General features: G+C 37.8%; 1 protein-coding gene across 1 annotated transcript; it reads right to left on the bottom strand.

The window, feature by feature from the left end:
* Window positions 1-1,029: 1,029 nt before the first annotated feature.
* LOC121958546 (guanine nucleotide-binding protein subunit alpha-13-like) lies at window positions 1,030-16,983 on the bottom strand. Its single transcript, XM_042507536.2, has 5 exons — window positions 16,640-16,983; window positions 13,774-14,000; window positions 8,513-8,563; window positions 6,703-6,903; window positions 1,030-4,568 (listed from the first exon to the last, which is right to left on the bottom strand). Exons 1-5 carry the CDS (start codon window positions 16,920-16,922, stop codon window positions 4,197-4,199), a joined length of 1,134 nt encoding a protein of 377 aa, XP_042363470.1. The 5' UTR covers window positions 16,923-16,983; the 3' UTR covers window positions 1,030-4,196.
* Window positions 16,984-18,278: the final 1,295 nt, after the last annotated feature.

Here is an 18,278-nt window from a genome sequence, read left to right as displayed (position 1 = left end):
TTCCCTCACGAGCTAAAACTAGCATGTTTTATTAACCCCTTGAAACATGAAATTGGCTTGATTTCTTTCAAAAACATGGAAAGTAGGCAGTGAGCAACTTAAAAAATATTAGCAAGAAAATAGTAAAAAAAAATTAAATAAAAAAATACAAAAAATGTACCTGAAATTAGCCAAACAAAAATGAAAATAAAAGTAAAAGAGCCAAAACAGAGATTGATGTGAAAAAGTGCTATAATAAAATAAAAATTATATATATATTTAAATAAATAAAAATAATTTCTTATACTTATAACAGTTACAGATCTAGTATTTTTTACTGTTATTTGAAAACTTTCTGATGATTCTGTCTTTTTTTAATTTGTTAAAATGGTAATTGTCTTTTCACCTTTTCAATTTTCTTTTCTTTTTTTTTTTGCAATTTGCCCGATGATTTCATGCGAAGTTGGTTATTACCTTTTTCCCATGTTCTTGGAAGAAGTCACACTAATTTGCTTCATGTTTCAAAGGTTTGAATGCTCAGACAAGGCCACATCTCATGGCCTTCATCAGAAATTAAGAGTTGCTCAGTTATCCTAAAGATTTATTAATCAAGTATTGTGGTGTACAGGGAAAGGATTATGGGACTGTAAATAAATTATAGTCCATAAATTATTTTAAAAAATGTCTCTGTGCATAGAATACAATACAAATAAATACCACTGGGTTGGGTTTTTTTAAAGAAAGATTTTAGAGAGGACTTGGTTCAAAATGTACTAAAAGGAGACTTATATACATTTTTATATACAGTTTTTTAAAAACACAGTGGACCCTGCATATTTAATTGTTAACTTATATTTGAAATTTTATCCAAATTATTTTAGTTTAAGTGAACTTTTAATTAGAAAGTTTTGAAATTTAGAAACACAATATTTGGTAATTAATACATTTTGTAACATATCCACAAAATACAAGTCTTTTCTGGGTGAATGTTAACCATGAATAAGCTAAATATTCATTGATAAGTATAATTGAGAAATTAAACAAGCCTACTTTCATTAGAAAAGTGTATTTTATTGATAGGGTTAGAGTGGCATGAGACTTGGCACAGGAATGAATTTCAAGAGGGTGATGAAAAAAAATTAAACAAAAATACATCTAAATCAAAAAAAAGGTCATCTTCATTGGAAAAGCAGTGATTTGAAAACACATTCAGAATGGAGAAAAAAATACGCCATTTCTACAACCATTTACATATACGGAGATAAACCTGAATATTATTTACATGGCAACAGATTACAGTATGTACAAAGCCAAAACTGGAAGCAAACTGAAGCTCACGGGAGCTTTTATTTTGGGAGAAAAACTGCCGGTGTGAAAAAGTCCCAAGAAAGCGTGGGGTGATTTGGCAGAGAAACACAGATTTGAACAGTGCCTGGAAGTCGTCCTCTAACAAAGATTGCCCCCAAAAAGAATACACTCGCTGACAAAAGTATTCAACTCCAGCAGCTTTTTTTGTCTGCTTTTTTCAACAAATTCAAAATGTTTTTTTTTTTTTTTTTCAAAAAGGGAAATCCTAAACAGCACAAAATGGCACATGAACCTTCGACGGTTCTTCAGAGACGCCTGGAGTCCCGACTCAGTGAGTTACAGCTTACGATGTTTGTTACAGTATATTCAGACAATCTAGAGCAAATCTCTGTACATCTATTAACAGACATTCATCATTCAGGCAAACGGAGGAGGTGCGTCCCTTTACATCTAATCAGAGATGAAAACAAAGACAAAGACGAGGGGGGATTCTGGGTTTAGGGGTCAAAGCCAGGAGGATACAGTACCAACCACCATCAGCTAACCGTACTGAAACCTGGCTGAGTCTCACCGCTCTGCCACCCAGATTAAAATTATTCAGTTAGTTCACCGCCAACATCAGCATTTCCGCTGGTTTTAATTCAACCCTGAGAAAACAGTGGACTGCATGTTCACGTGCTGGCAAACCTGCCTCATGTGCCAAAAAAGAGCCCCAGTAATGAGTCCTAAAACCCGGAAATGACTTAGCATTTTAGCACTCTGGTTCCCTAGTCTCAAAATCAATGGTTTTTTTAAAATAGTTTTTTGGTTTGATGCCTGAAATAAGGTCTGTGGTTAACACCAACTAAGAAGACTTTCATGTTTTGTTTTACAACATAAAATAGGTCAGTAAATACCCAACTTGCAAACTTTGAAGCTTTTTTATGTCTTAAAAAGACGGTTGCTAACAGGTGGCTGATTGAGACAACAGAACGTCATGAAGCCAAACTGCGCCAAACGCGGCTCTTCAGCCTCGTAGAGGTGGCGACGTGACCGTGGCGTAGTTAGTTTACAGCCTACCGTTATCTTTTTACTTCTGGCAACTGCATTTAGGCTTCAACAATCCTGAAAGCGGTGTTCATTTGTGAGGATTTCCTTGCTGAACAAACGTGTAAGTATCATGAACATTTGTTAACCACAGAGCTTATTTTCTGCAATATTTCAAAATCCAAAGCAACGATCCCATAGGCTTTTTGACAAGGGAAACAGGGCGGCATTTTATCCCGGGTTGGCCTACAGAAAAAACGTCATCCCTGGGGCTCTCTATTAAGGTAATTTGGTCCTCTAAATCAGTGGTTCCCAACTGGTGGCTAGCGGGTCCATTCTTGTCAGTTAGTAAACAAGCTAACGGTGCTAAAAACGGATTGTAATTGAGCAACAACATTTTTTTGCCAACATTAGGAATCAAACAAAAATCAGAGACAGAGTTGTATTAAATTACTGGGCTGTAAATTCATTTCTAAGCAGGTCTCTCCTCTCCTCCTCTGTGCCGGTACCTGCATGTCCACAGCTCCCTGTCCCAAAGAGTGCTGCGAAAGTCAAGAGCACTCACTCCACAGCAAAATCTGGGGACCAAAACGCCCCCAGAAGTGCGCTGAATAACATGCTGATTGGTAAAAAAAAAAAACAGAATAAATTAAATAATAAAACTGAAATAAATCAAAAACCCGACTGCTTGACTTGAAGCAATCTCAGTCAACTGATGATTCAAATCTCTGACTTTCAAGGGGTCGCCTTATTAAATTTTGTGAAATAAAACTGAATATGTGGTAATTTATCTAATGTGTGGACCTTGAACTAATGGCTGAGGAGAAATCTGGATCCCGTGGTTGGGCCAGTTGGGAACCACTGCTCTAAACACCCCAAAACGAAGGACAACTTGCATGTTAATTACGTGCTGAAGGCAGCTTAGATTGGCTTTAATTATACAGAGGCACAAATGCAGGATTTAAACAGTGATTAGGTCTACATAAGACATTATATGGAGAGGCATTGGAGGTTCAGTCTCGCCGCTGTGCCCTTTTCAAGCATTTTTCCTCAGACAAGGTGCCAGTGCTGAATCATTTTTCCTAGTCAAACACTGAACCGTTCGGAGCGCTTTCGCCATCAGTGAAGTGGTGATTGTCCCAGCAAAAATGGCTCTGTGCCGGCACTCAACCTGCTGATGTCCGAGTCATAAAAAAAATAAAAAAGTGATGACTGCAGGGATGGGAAAAGGGAAGACCGGTGCTGCAATATGAAGAATAAAAGAACAGTTGTACAGTCTCCAGATCATCTGGAAGTTGGCAAACCTTTCTATAAACTACGGAAACCACGTTCACAAAGCGGTGGGAATAATGGAGTGATTTTGGACTTGATGAATTCAGTGCGAAATCAACGTTAGCGCAGCTGGTCTTGGTGCAATCTGACTGTCTGCTTGTTGTTTTAACAGCTGTATTTGTTGCTTGGAAAGTTGTGTATCTGGTTAAGAGACCATGAGTCCGGGTTCCACAGACAGGTGCTGACGTTGGCGCCAGCACCGGCACCTTGTGAGTCGAAAAGCTGCAGCGAGTCTTGTGATGTGAGGCAGCGCTCAGGCCAGACGAGAGAGTCTCAAGACGAAGCAGGGAAGATCAGATGTTCTGCAACATCCGAAACCGCCTGCTCGTCTTTCTTTATTACCACAGACAGTCCGCCCCGCTGACTCGTCCCCCTACCAAACCCTGAACTAACAAGAAGGCCAACTCTTCAAAGAGGAGAGTAAAAACTAATATAAAAACGGCTGAAGAAGACGTCTATTGGATTCTTCTGGTCTCTCCCAAGTCCTCGTCAGGAGCGAGGGGGTGGTTTGTCCCCGTTCAGGTCCTCTGACTTTCACACGTCGACAGGGGTCATTGGAGCATGAGCTGTTTGAGGTTGTCGTGCAGGATGGTGTCCTTGACGTCCCGAAACACCAGCCTGATGTTCTCCGTGTTGATGGCCGTGGTGAAGTGGTGGTACAGCGGCTTCTGGGTGGCGTCGCGTCTCTTGGCCCGGAAGCACTCCACCATGAACGCCTGGACGTCCGACAGGTTGTGCTCCTGCCCAGTGTACTCGGGAAAGTAGTCCTTGAGCGGAACGCTCTGCACCTTCTCCTCCAGCAGGTCCGTCTTGTTGAGGAAGAGGATGATGGAAACGTTGACGAAGACGCGGTTGTTGACGATGGTCTCGAAGATGTTGAGCGATTCACGCAGCCGGTTGGTTTGCCTGTCCTCCATCAGCACCTGAGAAAGACAACGGAGGGATTAAGTACAAATACTGCTGCTGGTACTGTTGTTATTGTACTAGATTTAAATGAAGTAATAAGAAAAATAAAGACAGCTGCAGACAGAAACTGATGAAGTTTTAGCAAATACAGCTGCCTGTAGTTAAACCTTCTTTTTATTCTGCATAGCACAAATATGCATGTTACAGTGCAACTTTTGGTACAGAATATTCAAGCTTTTATTGTGTACTCCCTGTGAACCACGTCTGATTCGGTTTACGTCTGCACACCACGACAAAGCAATAGAAAGCAGTGCCATACCAGTGTTAATGGCTGCATAACATGCAACCGTACACATTTGTTTTCTTAAAGTGCAAAATGTTCCTTTTTGAGCCCCAAATGATTTATCGACAAGATTATTGTTATCACAAATATTTCTGTATCGGTGTTTCTATTGGCTGAATAATAACGGCACATCGCAGTACAGAAATGCCGACAATAAGTCTGCAGTTATTAAGGACCAGTGTCACCATCACACAGTCTGTAAACCAGAGAGCACCGACAAGCTTATTTTTACATTATAAATATTTCCTTCCTAAAATGCAATAACACAATTTAAAAGGTAAGCAAGTTATTTTTAAACCTGGAGCCTATATTCCTCTTTTTTGTATCTAAATGACTATTGAGAACGACTACAACTACTACTTTTTTAAATTAAAAACAGATGTGATTGTACAAATCTGATCAATTTCAATGAAAATAACTCACTGACAATAAGTCAGTACATTATGTATTGTCTTCACGGTAAAGTAAAATGCGGTTCAGATTTACTCTTTTATACAAAGATGGAGGGATTTGAGGGTGACAACGATAACATTATTTAAAGTTTTTTAAACCATAATCGTGTCACATAAACTAAAGAGTTTTAAAGGATCATTTTCAACCTAGTGACCAGAGCAGCTCATCCTTTTGGCCAAATGTTAAAATCTTTTACCTTTCCCATTAAGTTTATGTTCTGGATTCACTCTGATCATGTCTTTATCACATGGAAGTATTTATTTAAAATGTGGCTGACATATTTTATTGAAATCTGACAGAAACTTAAAGAGACACTTTTTGAACCTGGACTTATTTTCCCATGTTTTTGTGTCAAAATGACTAATTGGAACAACATTTTTAAAATTGTTTCAGTATTGAGTGAGACGGCAGCAGTGACACAGACTGCAGCGTAATCATTCAGGGCATGTTCGCATCGTCAAAACACTTTCACTTAAGGTGCTTATTTTTTGTCACTGACAGGCTCATTTTATCATTCTGTCTGACGTAATTACCATCGCCAAACCCACAAGACTCTGTTAAACAGTAATTTTATCATTGTAGAACACACTTAGTTCAAGTTAGACGTGAAAGTACGCCGTCTCTTTACACACTTACAAATCAACAGTTTATTTAAATGCAGGCTGCTGGATTTGCCATTGGCAATTTAAAGGCCGTTTCTGGATAAACAAAATGATGGCGCTCTTTAACTAAATGGCGTTTCTCTGTAGGGATCATTTCCGTAAGAAACGTAATTAAACCAAATTTTGTTGTTCTGATTAGTTACGTGGACACAAAAACATGGAAAAATCAAAAATCTTTATTTTATTTTAAGTATTAATGTTGTGTAAAATGAACACTAGCTGATATATAAATATTTTAAAATTTTTAACTTTAAAATATTGTTATCTGTATTGCCCTAAAAAAATCTAGTACGGGTTAATAATTTATTTTAACGATATTTGACCATTTTTACTGTTGAGACAATATAGAACACACTGAATCAGACCTACGGCCAATGAGCTTTTTTCCATTCAAATGTATCATATTTGTGCATTAATAGCACTCTTTTTAATAAAAAAAATACTTTTTAACTGTATCACAGAGCACAACCTGCACATGTGCACAAAATAACCGTTTTTCTGAGGTAATCTACACATGTGCGCATATAGACACAGCAATAACAACTTATCAAAAAGTCACCAAACATTATCTGCTACAACAAACTGATTAATGAGCCACTTATCAGCCTATCAGCAGTGTGTGTGCTCGCTCGTGTGCCGGAGAGACGCCGTGGCCAGCCTTCGGCACAGCGGCATGTTTTTTTTTTTTTTTACCTGGTCGTATTCAGAGGAGGAGACGAGGAAGAGGATGGAGGTGACGGAGTCGAAGCATTCGAACCAGCGCCTCCGCTCCGACCGCTGCCCTCCCACGTCCACCATCTTGAAGGGGACGCTCTTGATCTCAAAGTCGTACTCGTGGATGCCCTTCGTGGGTTTACGAGCCAGCAGGATGTCCTGTTGACTGGGAAGATAGTCCTGGAGGAGAGACGGAAAAACACAGTCAGAGAGAAACTGAGAAGAAACAATGAACCAACGAGAGCATTTTAAAGCTGAAAATATAGAATTTGCACTGAATTAGTCTAAAATTAGGAGATCCGTCTTCACCAAAACATTATTTTAGGTCCTCAGGTAATCTTTCATGCAAACTTTATTTGCACAATGAAAGTGGATACTGACTGTAGGAATACATTAATAAAGGTGACGCGTTATCTTGTCAAACAAGGCACATTCGACGTCAATCGAACGTCGAGGACAAGGCCTGAAAAAGTTAATGATCTATACAGAGACAGCACATTTACGACATCTGATCACAGCCGCGTTTCTAAACCTTTCAGCAATGATTTTTAAAAAGCCTTTTCATAATGATTTGCCTCATTTCCGCGCCTTATTTAACTCGTTTATACAGGGCAGACCTGACGTAGCCACACATTTACCTTTCGTGGCTGTGAGAATCTTAAAGTTTTAACATTACAAGGAAACAGTTTTATTTAATATTTGAAAATGCAGAGTTTTTTTCCACTCTCCATTTTAGGCAAGAAACATGCAAACACGTAACATAATCCTGGTTTCTGTTTGATCAGCACCGCCTAGTTTTACAATTTGATCTGAGTTTGAGTGCGAGGGGCGGCTCACTCAGCTGATCCGCTTCCATACGTCCGTGTTGCCGAACATAAGAAAATGCTTAAATACAATCAGTAGTTCAAGCTACAGCCGTAGAGCCAGTATCCCTTAAGAGTTTGTTGAAGTTTTTGCTAAAAATCAACATTTTCTCAAAGTGAAAACTGTCTGAAACTCCACTAAAAAAATATTAAATAATCTCATAAGTGACTGTCCAGTGTGGCAATAATTACTGTTTTTTAAAAAAAAACCAAAAAAAAAACCCAACTCATTTTTATTTATTCATTAAGTCAAAAATGAACAAACTGACAGTATTGCTCTTGTTAGTTACATGTTCTTAGTCCGGAAATAATAATTTGGCAACCACAGTGGTACAACTAAACCACAAATCACTACAATGTAAACATATTACAAACAAAAAGCACGCCGTGATCTCTTACAGCTTTCAACTTTGTCGTTAACCCTTTGTAACATGTGCTCATATGACACAATTTCTAACATAGCTTCTCTCCATTTTTCAAAATCTGAGGATCGCTCGAGCAGCTGTGACGACTCCTACATTTATCACAACAAATTATTATTTTGATACATTTGGCACTTCTGTTCAGTCCCCATAAGGCACAGTCTTGGTGATTTAGGTACCGTCGTACCCAACCACTTCCCTAAGTGATCCACAGCTTTTTCCCAAAATGGGTTTAAAAGTTGACATTCCCAGATTGCACGTAGAATAACTGATCTTTTTTTAATTATAAGCGTATAACATCTACCTAGAGCCCGAAATCAATTACAAAAACGTTTAAAAACTTGCATTACTGGATAAATATTTAAAGGTAACGATTACATGGTAACATTTTGCCAAAATGTAAATGCTCGTCAGCTATCCTGTAAGTGTCTAGACATGTTGCAATATGAACTATAACATGAACACGTCTGATTTTAACAATCAGTGCAGGCAGAAACAACTTACCAGATCGCCGAGCTTATCCAGATTATCCAAGAAATACTTCACTGACTCACCCTGCGACAGGACAGAGAGGAATTTCTGTTAATTCTACACAGTTTATTACATCAGTCATAAACAGAGACGTTTGCAGCGCATGTTTAATCGCCGTTATTACTGCATTCAATACAATACATGTGCTGCTGTTGTAGATGCAGGACAAAATATATCTATAGCTGCCACACACACACACACACACACACACACACACACACACACACACACACACGCAGGTAATCTGTTTTCCCTTCCAAAACTGTGTGTTCGCCCGAGAGCTGCTCTGAGCAGCAGAAGCAGGATGCAAAGTATTCGGTATTGCAGTAGACGCGTGCTAGTAAGTGTGTCTTTGATGTATACAGGAGTGTGACTCAGTCTGTGTGTGTGTGTGTGTGTGTATGTGTATGTATGTGTGTGAGGTGTTTTTTCAAGACCGTTCTGCTGCTGTTCAAGTGCCTTTAGTGCAAGCCCAGACATGAGGCGGCCGAGACTGAGGTGCATTCCTTTATCTGTGTGTGTGTGTGTGTGTGTGTGTGTGTGTGTGTGTGTGTGTGTGTGTGTCCTGTGCTCAACATAAACCAAAAAAGCAAAACAGATTTTCCTCGCTTCCTGTGACCCACAGTGTCGCTACCGTACCACGCTATACCACGCTATAGCTTCTTTAGGGGCCTGTTTTGCATCTATTTTGCATTAAGGATGCCGTAAACAAACACAGTTAATATAAAATTCAAATTTCATCAGGCGTACTGTTTGTTTGGGTTGTATTTCTGAGTGTTAATGCTGTCCATTTTCTCCACTGTAAGCTTGTGCGCTCACCTTTGATCTTTTAAAAACTAACCTGACCTGAAAAACCTGTGTGTGTGTGTATGTGTGTGTGTGTGTGTGTGTGCACACGTGGGAAGTGTGTGCAAGGCTAAGATTACACAAGGGAGGAGCAGCATGGCGTGGTGCTAAACTGAGAGCCCAAAAGAAGGAAGAGCTGCTTTTATGTGAAGCTAATTTTTTATTTTTTGAGGGCTGAAATCTGAGAGCGACTGCCGGTTTTGAAATAATCAAAAATCAGTCCGACGATAAAAAGGAGAAGAGAAAGAAGAAGAGCTCTCCCCCTGCCCGTTATAAAGCATGGCGAGTTTATACAAGCGTAAAAGCAAAACTGAAACATAAGATTGCATAACAATGTCAGTGTGTCATTTGGATTGTAGACGCATGACGCTTCAGAAATAGGCAGATGTAGCGAGTTTATCGTCCTATCAAAAGGACAAGTCCTGGAAAAAAAATCTCAGGTGAGAAGACAAAGAAAATGTTGGTGGGAGATTTTAGAGAGCAGCTCTGTGAACTTTACACACAGTGAGAGGATCCATGTGTGGTTTCACTCTGTACATGTGTTTTCAATGATAATTAACAAGCACGCCAGAGGGCACGCGTGATTTGTGATGCAAATACTTAAAAAGGGCATGGTCAAAACACAATGGGGTAGTATCTGCTGGCAGAAAAACAAATTAGCCCCCGCAAACGAGAAGAGCAGGGAGCGTTTAAACAGATCCCAACAGAACTCTTCAGCTGCATTTGGGTTTTAAGAGTTATTGTGTGTCCTCAGGTTTTTAGATTTAACTCACATTTAGACCTAATATCAGCATTTTAAACACTAAAAAGGGCTGCGGTTAATATCGATTCATCCGGTGATGACTTTTTCAGTTAAATGTTCAATCATTTGGTCTGTAAAAAGTCCGAGAAATATCGTGGAAGACGGGAAATGTCCCATCCTCGGATTACTCGTTTTGCCAAACCCCTCCTATAGTTTCTGCTAACTATAACTCGAGTCAAAGAAAACCAGAAAAGTCTCAGTTTTGAGCGGCTGGAAACATGAAAGGCATTTTTGATTGATAAAAGGCAAACAATTACCAAAATATTTGCTGATTAATTTTCTATTAATTCATAAATAACTTAAAGGTCCAGTGTGTAGGATTTAGTGCCATCTAGTGGTAAAGTTGCAGAACTGAAACTTCTCCTGTATGCGTGTAGGAGAACTATGGAGGCCGAAGCGAAATGACCCTATATCGAGTGTTTGATTTGTCCGTTCTGGGCTACTGTAGAGCAACATGGCGGACTTCGTGGATGAGGACCCGCTCCGTATGTAGATATAATTGAATTATTGAAAATAATATATTAAATTTCTGCCAACAGATGGCCCTAAATCCTACACACTGGACCTTTAATCAGCTGTACAGTAACCAGTATGTATGTTTAGTAATATTTGCTGTAAACCGGAAATATGATAAAAGCCATAATATGCAAAGAATAAATTAAATGACATCTTCTACTTGAACTTCCAAAACTCAAAGGTATTTTATTACTAATGATAAAAAACACACAAAAAATATGCAAATCCGCTTTTGAGAGCAGCAAATGTTCGGTGTACGTGCTTCGTAAATTATTAAATTATTAATTTATTATCACTATCTCTGTTCTTTGTCTGTTGATGGACTATTATACATTTTCTGTAACATCCCTGATGACAAATTTAGAGGGTACAAGACACATATAGTGACCAAAATTGCTAAAAAAATAAAAATAAATACAATTAAGAATTCAATAAGAAAACGATTGACCAGGGTCTCTACAGGTGTCAGACACTTAAATGCTTTTTAAGACCATTTAGAGATAAATTTCCACCAAATTTAGGACCGATCAAGGTCACCTTGAACTTTATTTTAACAAGGTTATAATGACCATACACATTTATTTCTCAGTAGTCTCTTTTCTAAGATACAACCAGTATACAGTATTAAAAATGCAAATATTTCAGAATAAAACAACCTCATCAGGCTTAAGTTGCAAATATTTACTGTGACCTCTATTTCCACTCAGCATGTCTTGAACTCTCTTAGGCAATCTGAGATTTACAGCACTAATCTTCTGGTGTATTTGCACCAGGTAGCATTAAAGACGCGTCCAAAGCTCAACGCTGATGGTTTGAGCTACCTTTTGTTATGGTTGTATGGTTCCATGTTTCACACTAAATATCGACTTCAGTCAGAAGAAAATTTTTTTTTTTTTTAATTTTTTTTGCTCTTGGGTTAGGTTAAATACATTTTACCAACACGTTTGCTCAATTAATAAGGAAAATATACAGTATTGGGTTCAGTGGTTTAAAGGCTTGTCACATCAGAAATGTGGACTTTCACACAGAAGAGCCTGACAAAACTTTGACAAAAATAAAATCAAGATTGATAAATTAAATTAGATAAAATGTTTATGGTACTTAAGACCTCAAAAATTCAAATTCAGTAATATTAAATGACTTTTAAGGCCTAATATTTATTAAAAAAAATAAATTTAAGACAACTAAAACCTTTTAAGAACCTGCAGACAGCCTGTTTATGATTTGCAGTTTTTTATTTTTTATTTTCTCTGATAGTAAATTGAACATTTTGGGGGGTTTTGTATCGATGGTCTGACAAAACAAGCAATCTGAAGATGTCAGTCTGCTCAGTGGGAAACTGTTTGGGGTAAAGCTGCACTGATTGATTGTTTAGCTGTTAACTATCGATTGATAACTGATAAACTGTCTTGAGTACTTTTTAGGGGAAAATAAAGTAAATATTCTCAGATTTAAGCTTCTTAAATGTGAATATGTTCTGGTTTCTTTACTCTTCTATGACAGTTACTCTGAATGTCTTTGAGTTGTGGACAAAACAAGACATTTGAGGATGTCACCTTGAACATTTTTTATCATTTTCTGAAACTGCATGGAGCAAACAACAACGTTTAAACGACAGATTAACCGAGCATGAAATAATCGTTAGTTACAGCCCGAGTATGCTGCAAAGAAACGAACGGTTATTTGTGTGTCCTTGTACTTTTGTAACTCGAGGCGTGATACTCTAACAACGCCGAGTGTGAGAGTTTGTAAGCATAAAGCTGTTTAACTACAGATCAACATTCCAGCTCCGATCACTCTTATTCCCCTTTCTGTCTGCAACACCAACAAGCTGCGAGACCGTTCAACAAAACGCCATTGAGAGCAGTTCAGCCTTATGCAACTGACAGGAAAATGTAAATTTTCTGGTTGCGTCTCATTACTGAACTCGGAGAAACTCGTCCCCTACACTGCACCGCTGGAAGGCTGTATGAAGCTCATAACAGGACCCGGCAGCTCGCTGAAGATTAAACAAATTTAGTCGCAGAAGGTTGTGAAAGTGACACCGAACGAAACAAGGGCACAGGAAGGTCCCAGTGAGGACACGTGAGCGTGCTGGCGCCCACAGCCGTTATTCTGGGGTAAAACGTCAAAGTGTGTTAAAACATGCATGCTGACAGCCAAGACATAAGGAGCGGGGAGAGGTGTAAACAGGAAGCCGAGTCAATCACATGTCTGACCGCTCGACGGAGAGAGAGAACCAGAGCAAGAATCACAGGGAGAGAGGAAAGGGAGGATGCATGAAGACCAAGTTTCACTTTCTATTTCCAGCACTGTGTCCCGCCCTTCTCTCTCACTCAAAAGTCCAAAAAACTATTTTTCTACAACTTAAAGCAAGCACATTTAAGACTTTTTAAGACTTTTCTGATGCCACTCAGAATTAAGTTTCAGACCAAATACCTAACAGCTGAAATTGAAGGACAATTTAATTCTGCCCAAATGTTGATTTAAACAAACTTTTTTCTTTTATCCAGTGAAAAAGTTGGGTTTTCTATGTCAAATGCCGTAAAAATAACCATTCTGAAGGTGAAACACATGGAAGACAATGGACAAATTACCATAAAGGTTTCTATTTTACCAACAGAAGTGGAAAATATCTGGCATTTCTGGATGGTTTTCTGGACGATTTTGTGTTTCTCACACTGCATGTGAGAAAACACCTCTTGGATGAGTTTAAAGAAAATGAATTTATTAAATTATTTAGCAAAAAAAAAACCAAAAAAAAAAAAACCAAACATCTAACAAATGTTTTGAGATTTTACAAGGCAACTTTAATAAGAAAAAAATATATAATTTTTAAGACTTTTGAAACTTCGATTTAAATTTAATACCAATTAAGGCCTCATTTTTTAGATGAATGAATTCAACGCCTTTTAAGACCTGTTCTGCAGGATCCCTGTCTTAATAAATTTGGTTGCGGAGAGTTGAGCCAAAAATTGGGCCACCATAATCTTCCAGAAAAGCTATGTCTGTGTGTGTGTGTGTGTGTGTGTGTGTGTGTGTGTGTGTGTGTGTGTGTACATCCACCTACCAGCTGAAACTCCCTACGACGATCGTACGCGTTCTGTATACCCGAGTCCGCCCACAGAGCTCTGATGGCGGGCAGGTATCGCAAGAAAACGGACGTCTCCAGCTGACCGTTGGCCATCTGAGCCGAGCGGGTGTCGAACGCCATCAGGCTGTCGCCGTGCGTCTGGTTGTCCGGGTCACCCCACGGGATGTGCAGCTTCTCCCGGGCGTCCACCAGCACACGCACACCTGGAGGGGAAGTGAGGATAATCACAATAAGAGAAGGTTGTGTGTTCAAATCTAGCAGGAAACGTGTAAATGAAAGTGGAAGAAAAACTCGAAGAGCAGCATGCCAACCAAAAATACCAGGTGTCCTAAAAACCTGTTTTATCTGACGAGAGCTGTGAAGCAGAAAGGAAGAAAAAAAGCTTATTTTAAGGTGTCACAACCTTAAGATAAACATATTAGCACTGCAGGATATGCAAAAAAATCATATTGTGATTATTTCTACTGATATTGCTATGTGAGTTGCAATTTTAGTCAGAGTGGTGAGTTTTGCATTTCATTTTAATTAAAAAATAAAATAAAAAAAATACATATATAAAAATTAGAATTTGATTTTTGCTGGGGTCGACAAGGTTCCCTCACATTTTAATGGACAACATTTCAAAACTTCTCCATGACTTTTCAAGTTTTTTTTTATCATTTGCTACCATTATTTAAACATAATTTCAGCGAGCGGAGAAACCCAATTTTTTTTTTTTTTTACCCAAAAAATTTTGGGTAAAAAAAAGAAAAAAAGAAAATGCAACCTCCAAAGCATATTAGAGCTACATTACATGGTCAGTTACTGGGAATAAATTTACTGTTATGTTACATTACTGCTGTATCAATTTCATTACACACAACAAAAATTCCATGACTTTTTTTAAAACTTTCAATGATTTTCCAGACCTGGAAAATGTCATTGTGAAACTGTATGACTTTTCCAGATTTTCCATGGCCATAGGTGCCCTGGGTCTAAACCAAACAAACATTTTTCTTTATGTTTGGATTATAATTTGTAGGCCGGGGCATCTCTGTAGCACTGCAGTGCTTCATTATTAAATGTTTGGATGCTGCACTTTGCCACAATGTGATTTCAATCATTTCTATTTATTAGCAAGTGCTAAGTCCCATATTCTGAATATTACATTTTCCAATGATGTAAATTTATTTAAAATAGTGCCGCCCTATACCAATGTCCATTTTTCACATAATTTAAGTTCTTAAAAAAATAAAATAAAAAACGGTTTCAAGATATGTTTACATTCCTGTCAGGGTCATGTAACTGATAATAAAAACAATTATTGTGTAATACCGAAAACTGTAATACTTAATGAGATGGTTATCTTGCCGTGAAAATGTCATACCGTTGTAACTTTAGTTTGAAACAACGTCTGTGATAATTATTAACCTGAAAAAAACAAACCCATGTACACAGAGTGGACACAGTTACAGCAACACAAAAAAACATTTATATTACATTTTATATACTTCTTTTTATGACACATTATTGATAAATTTTAGATTCTGCAATTTTGAGATTGCACTTAGCCATATTGCAGTTTTGATCATTTCTATTAATTGTCAAGCTCTACGTCCCATATCACTAATATCTGTGCACTTGCAAATGATTTACAGTAATTGAGGGCTGCAGATATACCACTTTCCAGAAATATCGTGGTATGAACATTGACAGTTATCATATCGTGCACATTTACTTCTCCAAGGTATGGGGAAAAAAAAAAAAAAACTGGCGAAGAATCTCACTTATGTATGGACATTTTCTCCTTCTTGACTTTTTTCCACATAATTCAATTTTTAAGGAGGGTTTTAATAATTATCCAAATCAATATTATAAGTAGTATTATTAATGATAAAAATACCGTGATATTTCATGAGAAAAATATATCCTATATATCGTTATCATAATCGATATTATTAGTAATATTACTAATAATAATAGTATCTTTATATTTCATGGGACTGCTATCCTACTGTAAAAATGTCATCAATATGAATCACTCCTGTGATAATAATTGACAATAATCAATAATCGATAAAAACAGTGATAATAATACACCAAATGGTGCAAAAACAAACACATTCATATTACTTTTTTTTCAAATATCGGTAACTTATAATCGATACGGTAGGTTTTTAATTATTAACAATGTCAATATTATTAGTAGTATTATAAATGATAATAATACAGTGATATTTCATGAGAAAAATATATCGTTAATTTTACCAATAATTGATTAAGGAAAGTGCTTACAATATGAAATCCTAGTTTCAAAATTACATTTTTATATATTTTTGCGACTTATAAGCCGTTTTCTTTTTACCAAATCGAACAGTAAATAATTGCACATTGTGTTAGTACAAGTACTGTGAGTTACCCATGTACATGTACATACATATATTTAAATAGTTATACACATAGTGATCCCAGCAGATACAGAGTGGACAAACAGGAACACCTTACAGCACCGTGGTGGTGAGTTGCCCCTCCATTAGCGACATCATCCCTGTGTTACAAATTGAGCAACTAAAGTTGCCGATGTCTACTCGAAGCTGTCGGCTCGTGTTTGACTGTGACACGAATCTAAAAAGTTAAATATTTTACGGTTTCGCGGCTATAAACTCTTAAATCGGCTACTTTTCAGTAGGGACACGGTTGATATGGGTGTGCCGACAGCAGATGTAGACTGTTTATGTCCTCTCAGCCCAGCGCTGACAAACAGATGTGGAAACTTTCCCATCCATTTTTAACCGCCTTTCCGCCGCAGCACCGCGGCTTATCCGCCGCCCCTGGGTGTACCTGCCGTCCGCAGCGAGGTTACCTTTGATAACGTTGCTGTAAATCGTGGCTCTGAAGTCCTCTCGGGCTTGCTGGTCGAAGTCCTGGCCGTGGATGATCCGCATTTGTTTGAGGAAAGTCGACTTGCCGCTCTCGCCAGCGCCGAGCAGCAGGATCTTCACCAGCCGCTTCACGTACGTTTTCTCCCGGGAGAGACATCTGTCGATCTCCTTGGACTTTCGGAGCTGCTCCACCTCGCCGCTGTTGAGCAGGCAGACGGGTAGACAAACTTTTAACACGGACCTGGTCGGCAGGAAATCCGCCATGTTCGCACAAACTTCATCGATGCTAATTTGATGCGCGTTCGCGGGGCGCAGGCACGAGACCAAGCCCCTTCCCTAAACTCAGGAAGTAGCACTGCTGACTGTTTACCGTCAGGAGGACGCCGAAGTTCGCTTCACATTTGAGGTTTCAGAGTCAGCAGCTAAGGGAAAAGTAACTTTTTTTAAATATAAAAATTCATTAATTAATAATTAATTCATTCATTAATAAATACATAAATAAATATATATATATACAAGGCACGACATGTAAGACAATTTAGCCAACAGAAATTATGTAAGAAATAATATCAAAATGTTTTATCATTTTTGAAGATTCAGCACTTTTCTATCATTTATATTGGGAGTGAACACGTTATATTTTATTTTTAGAAGAAATAATGTCACGTAAAAAACATAAAAATATAAATAAATAAATAAATAAATAAATAAATAAATAAATAAATAAATAAAATTAAATTAAATAAAATTAAATAGGTAATCAGTTGTAGTCTGCAGTTTTCTGTAGTTACACTAGGGTTTCTTAAATATTTTAATTTCATCATAAGCACTCAGGAGAGACTTTTTTTGTTTTTCATGTCTTAAAGATGAACCTTATGTATACTACAAATACAAAAACAATTCCCAGTGTGAATTGCTTTATTTTTATTCTTAATAACAAAATGTTTGGGGGGCCACCAGGCACTCTATCATGGGCCACATTTGAGCTTAATTGCTTTACAGGATTTATAAATGTGAAACTTTGTTTAAAATAACCTTTTCATAACATTTTAGCCAAAATAACATTTAGCCCATATGGGATAATCTAGCTCAGTTTTGACCTGCCTAAGTATAATGGTTTTTTACAACCCTTAACCGCTCTCAGATAACCTAGTCCAGTTTTGACCTGTAAATGTAGTGGTTTTTGATCTGGACCTGGTCTTTAAAAGTGAGTTTCAGACATCATCGGGGCTTTACTTTAAAAAGTCTAACATGCTTCCGCAACAGTAAACGCCGAGAATCGGTCGCTAAGTAAAGTAGGTTACTTTTCCCTTAACTCTCCCCTTAACTGCTGAATCGGAAGACATGAATCGGAAACTAACTTCAGCGTCGTGATCTCCAGTCACCTCATGCTCTGCTATTTGTGTGTAGTTGACTCACACAAACACGACATTTTATCCTTTGCTTCGTAAGTCTCAACGCACACATGTTTAACTATTTTTGGTCTTATGATGTTCAAAATGTCAGTTAAAGTTTGGATTTTAACTCTACAGCCTTTGAACAACTCAAACTAAAACACCCAGTTTAGTGGACAGTAATTTTTATACCTTTTACAGTGTTTAACTGTCAATATGTAATATA

The sequence above is a fragment of the Plectropomus leopardus genome, chromosome 19, assembly GCF_026936395.1.
Source record: "Plectropomus leopardus strain MGB_pleo_1.0 chromosome 19, ASM2693639v1, whole genome shotgun sequence".
NCBI classification, from domain to species: domain Eukaryota; kingdom Metazoa; phylum Chordata; class Actinopteri; order Perciformes; family Serranidae; genus Plectropomus; species Plectropomus leopardus.
This window is presented reverse-complemented; position numbering and strand designations above follow the sequence as displayed.

What these genes read in the sequence shown, in the direction of transcription:
- LOC121958546 (XM_042507536.2), bottom strand. Translation starts at nt 16,922, where the DNA reads ATGGCGGATTTCCTGCCGACCAGGTCCGTGTTAAAAGTTTGTCTACCC. An exon ending in GTCGTAGGGAGTTTCAGCTG is followed by an intron (nt 8,564 to 13,773) that starts GTAGGTGGATGT and finishes GTCCTGTCGCAG; the next exon opens with GGTGAGTCAGTGAAGTATTT. An exon ending in TGGATAAGCTCGGCGATCTG is followed by an intron (nt 6,904 to 8,512) that starts GTAAGTTGTTTC and finishes TCTCTCCTCCAG; the next exon opens with GACTATCTTCCCAGTCAACA.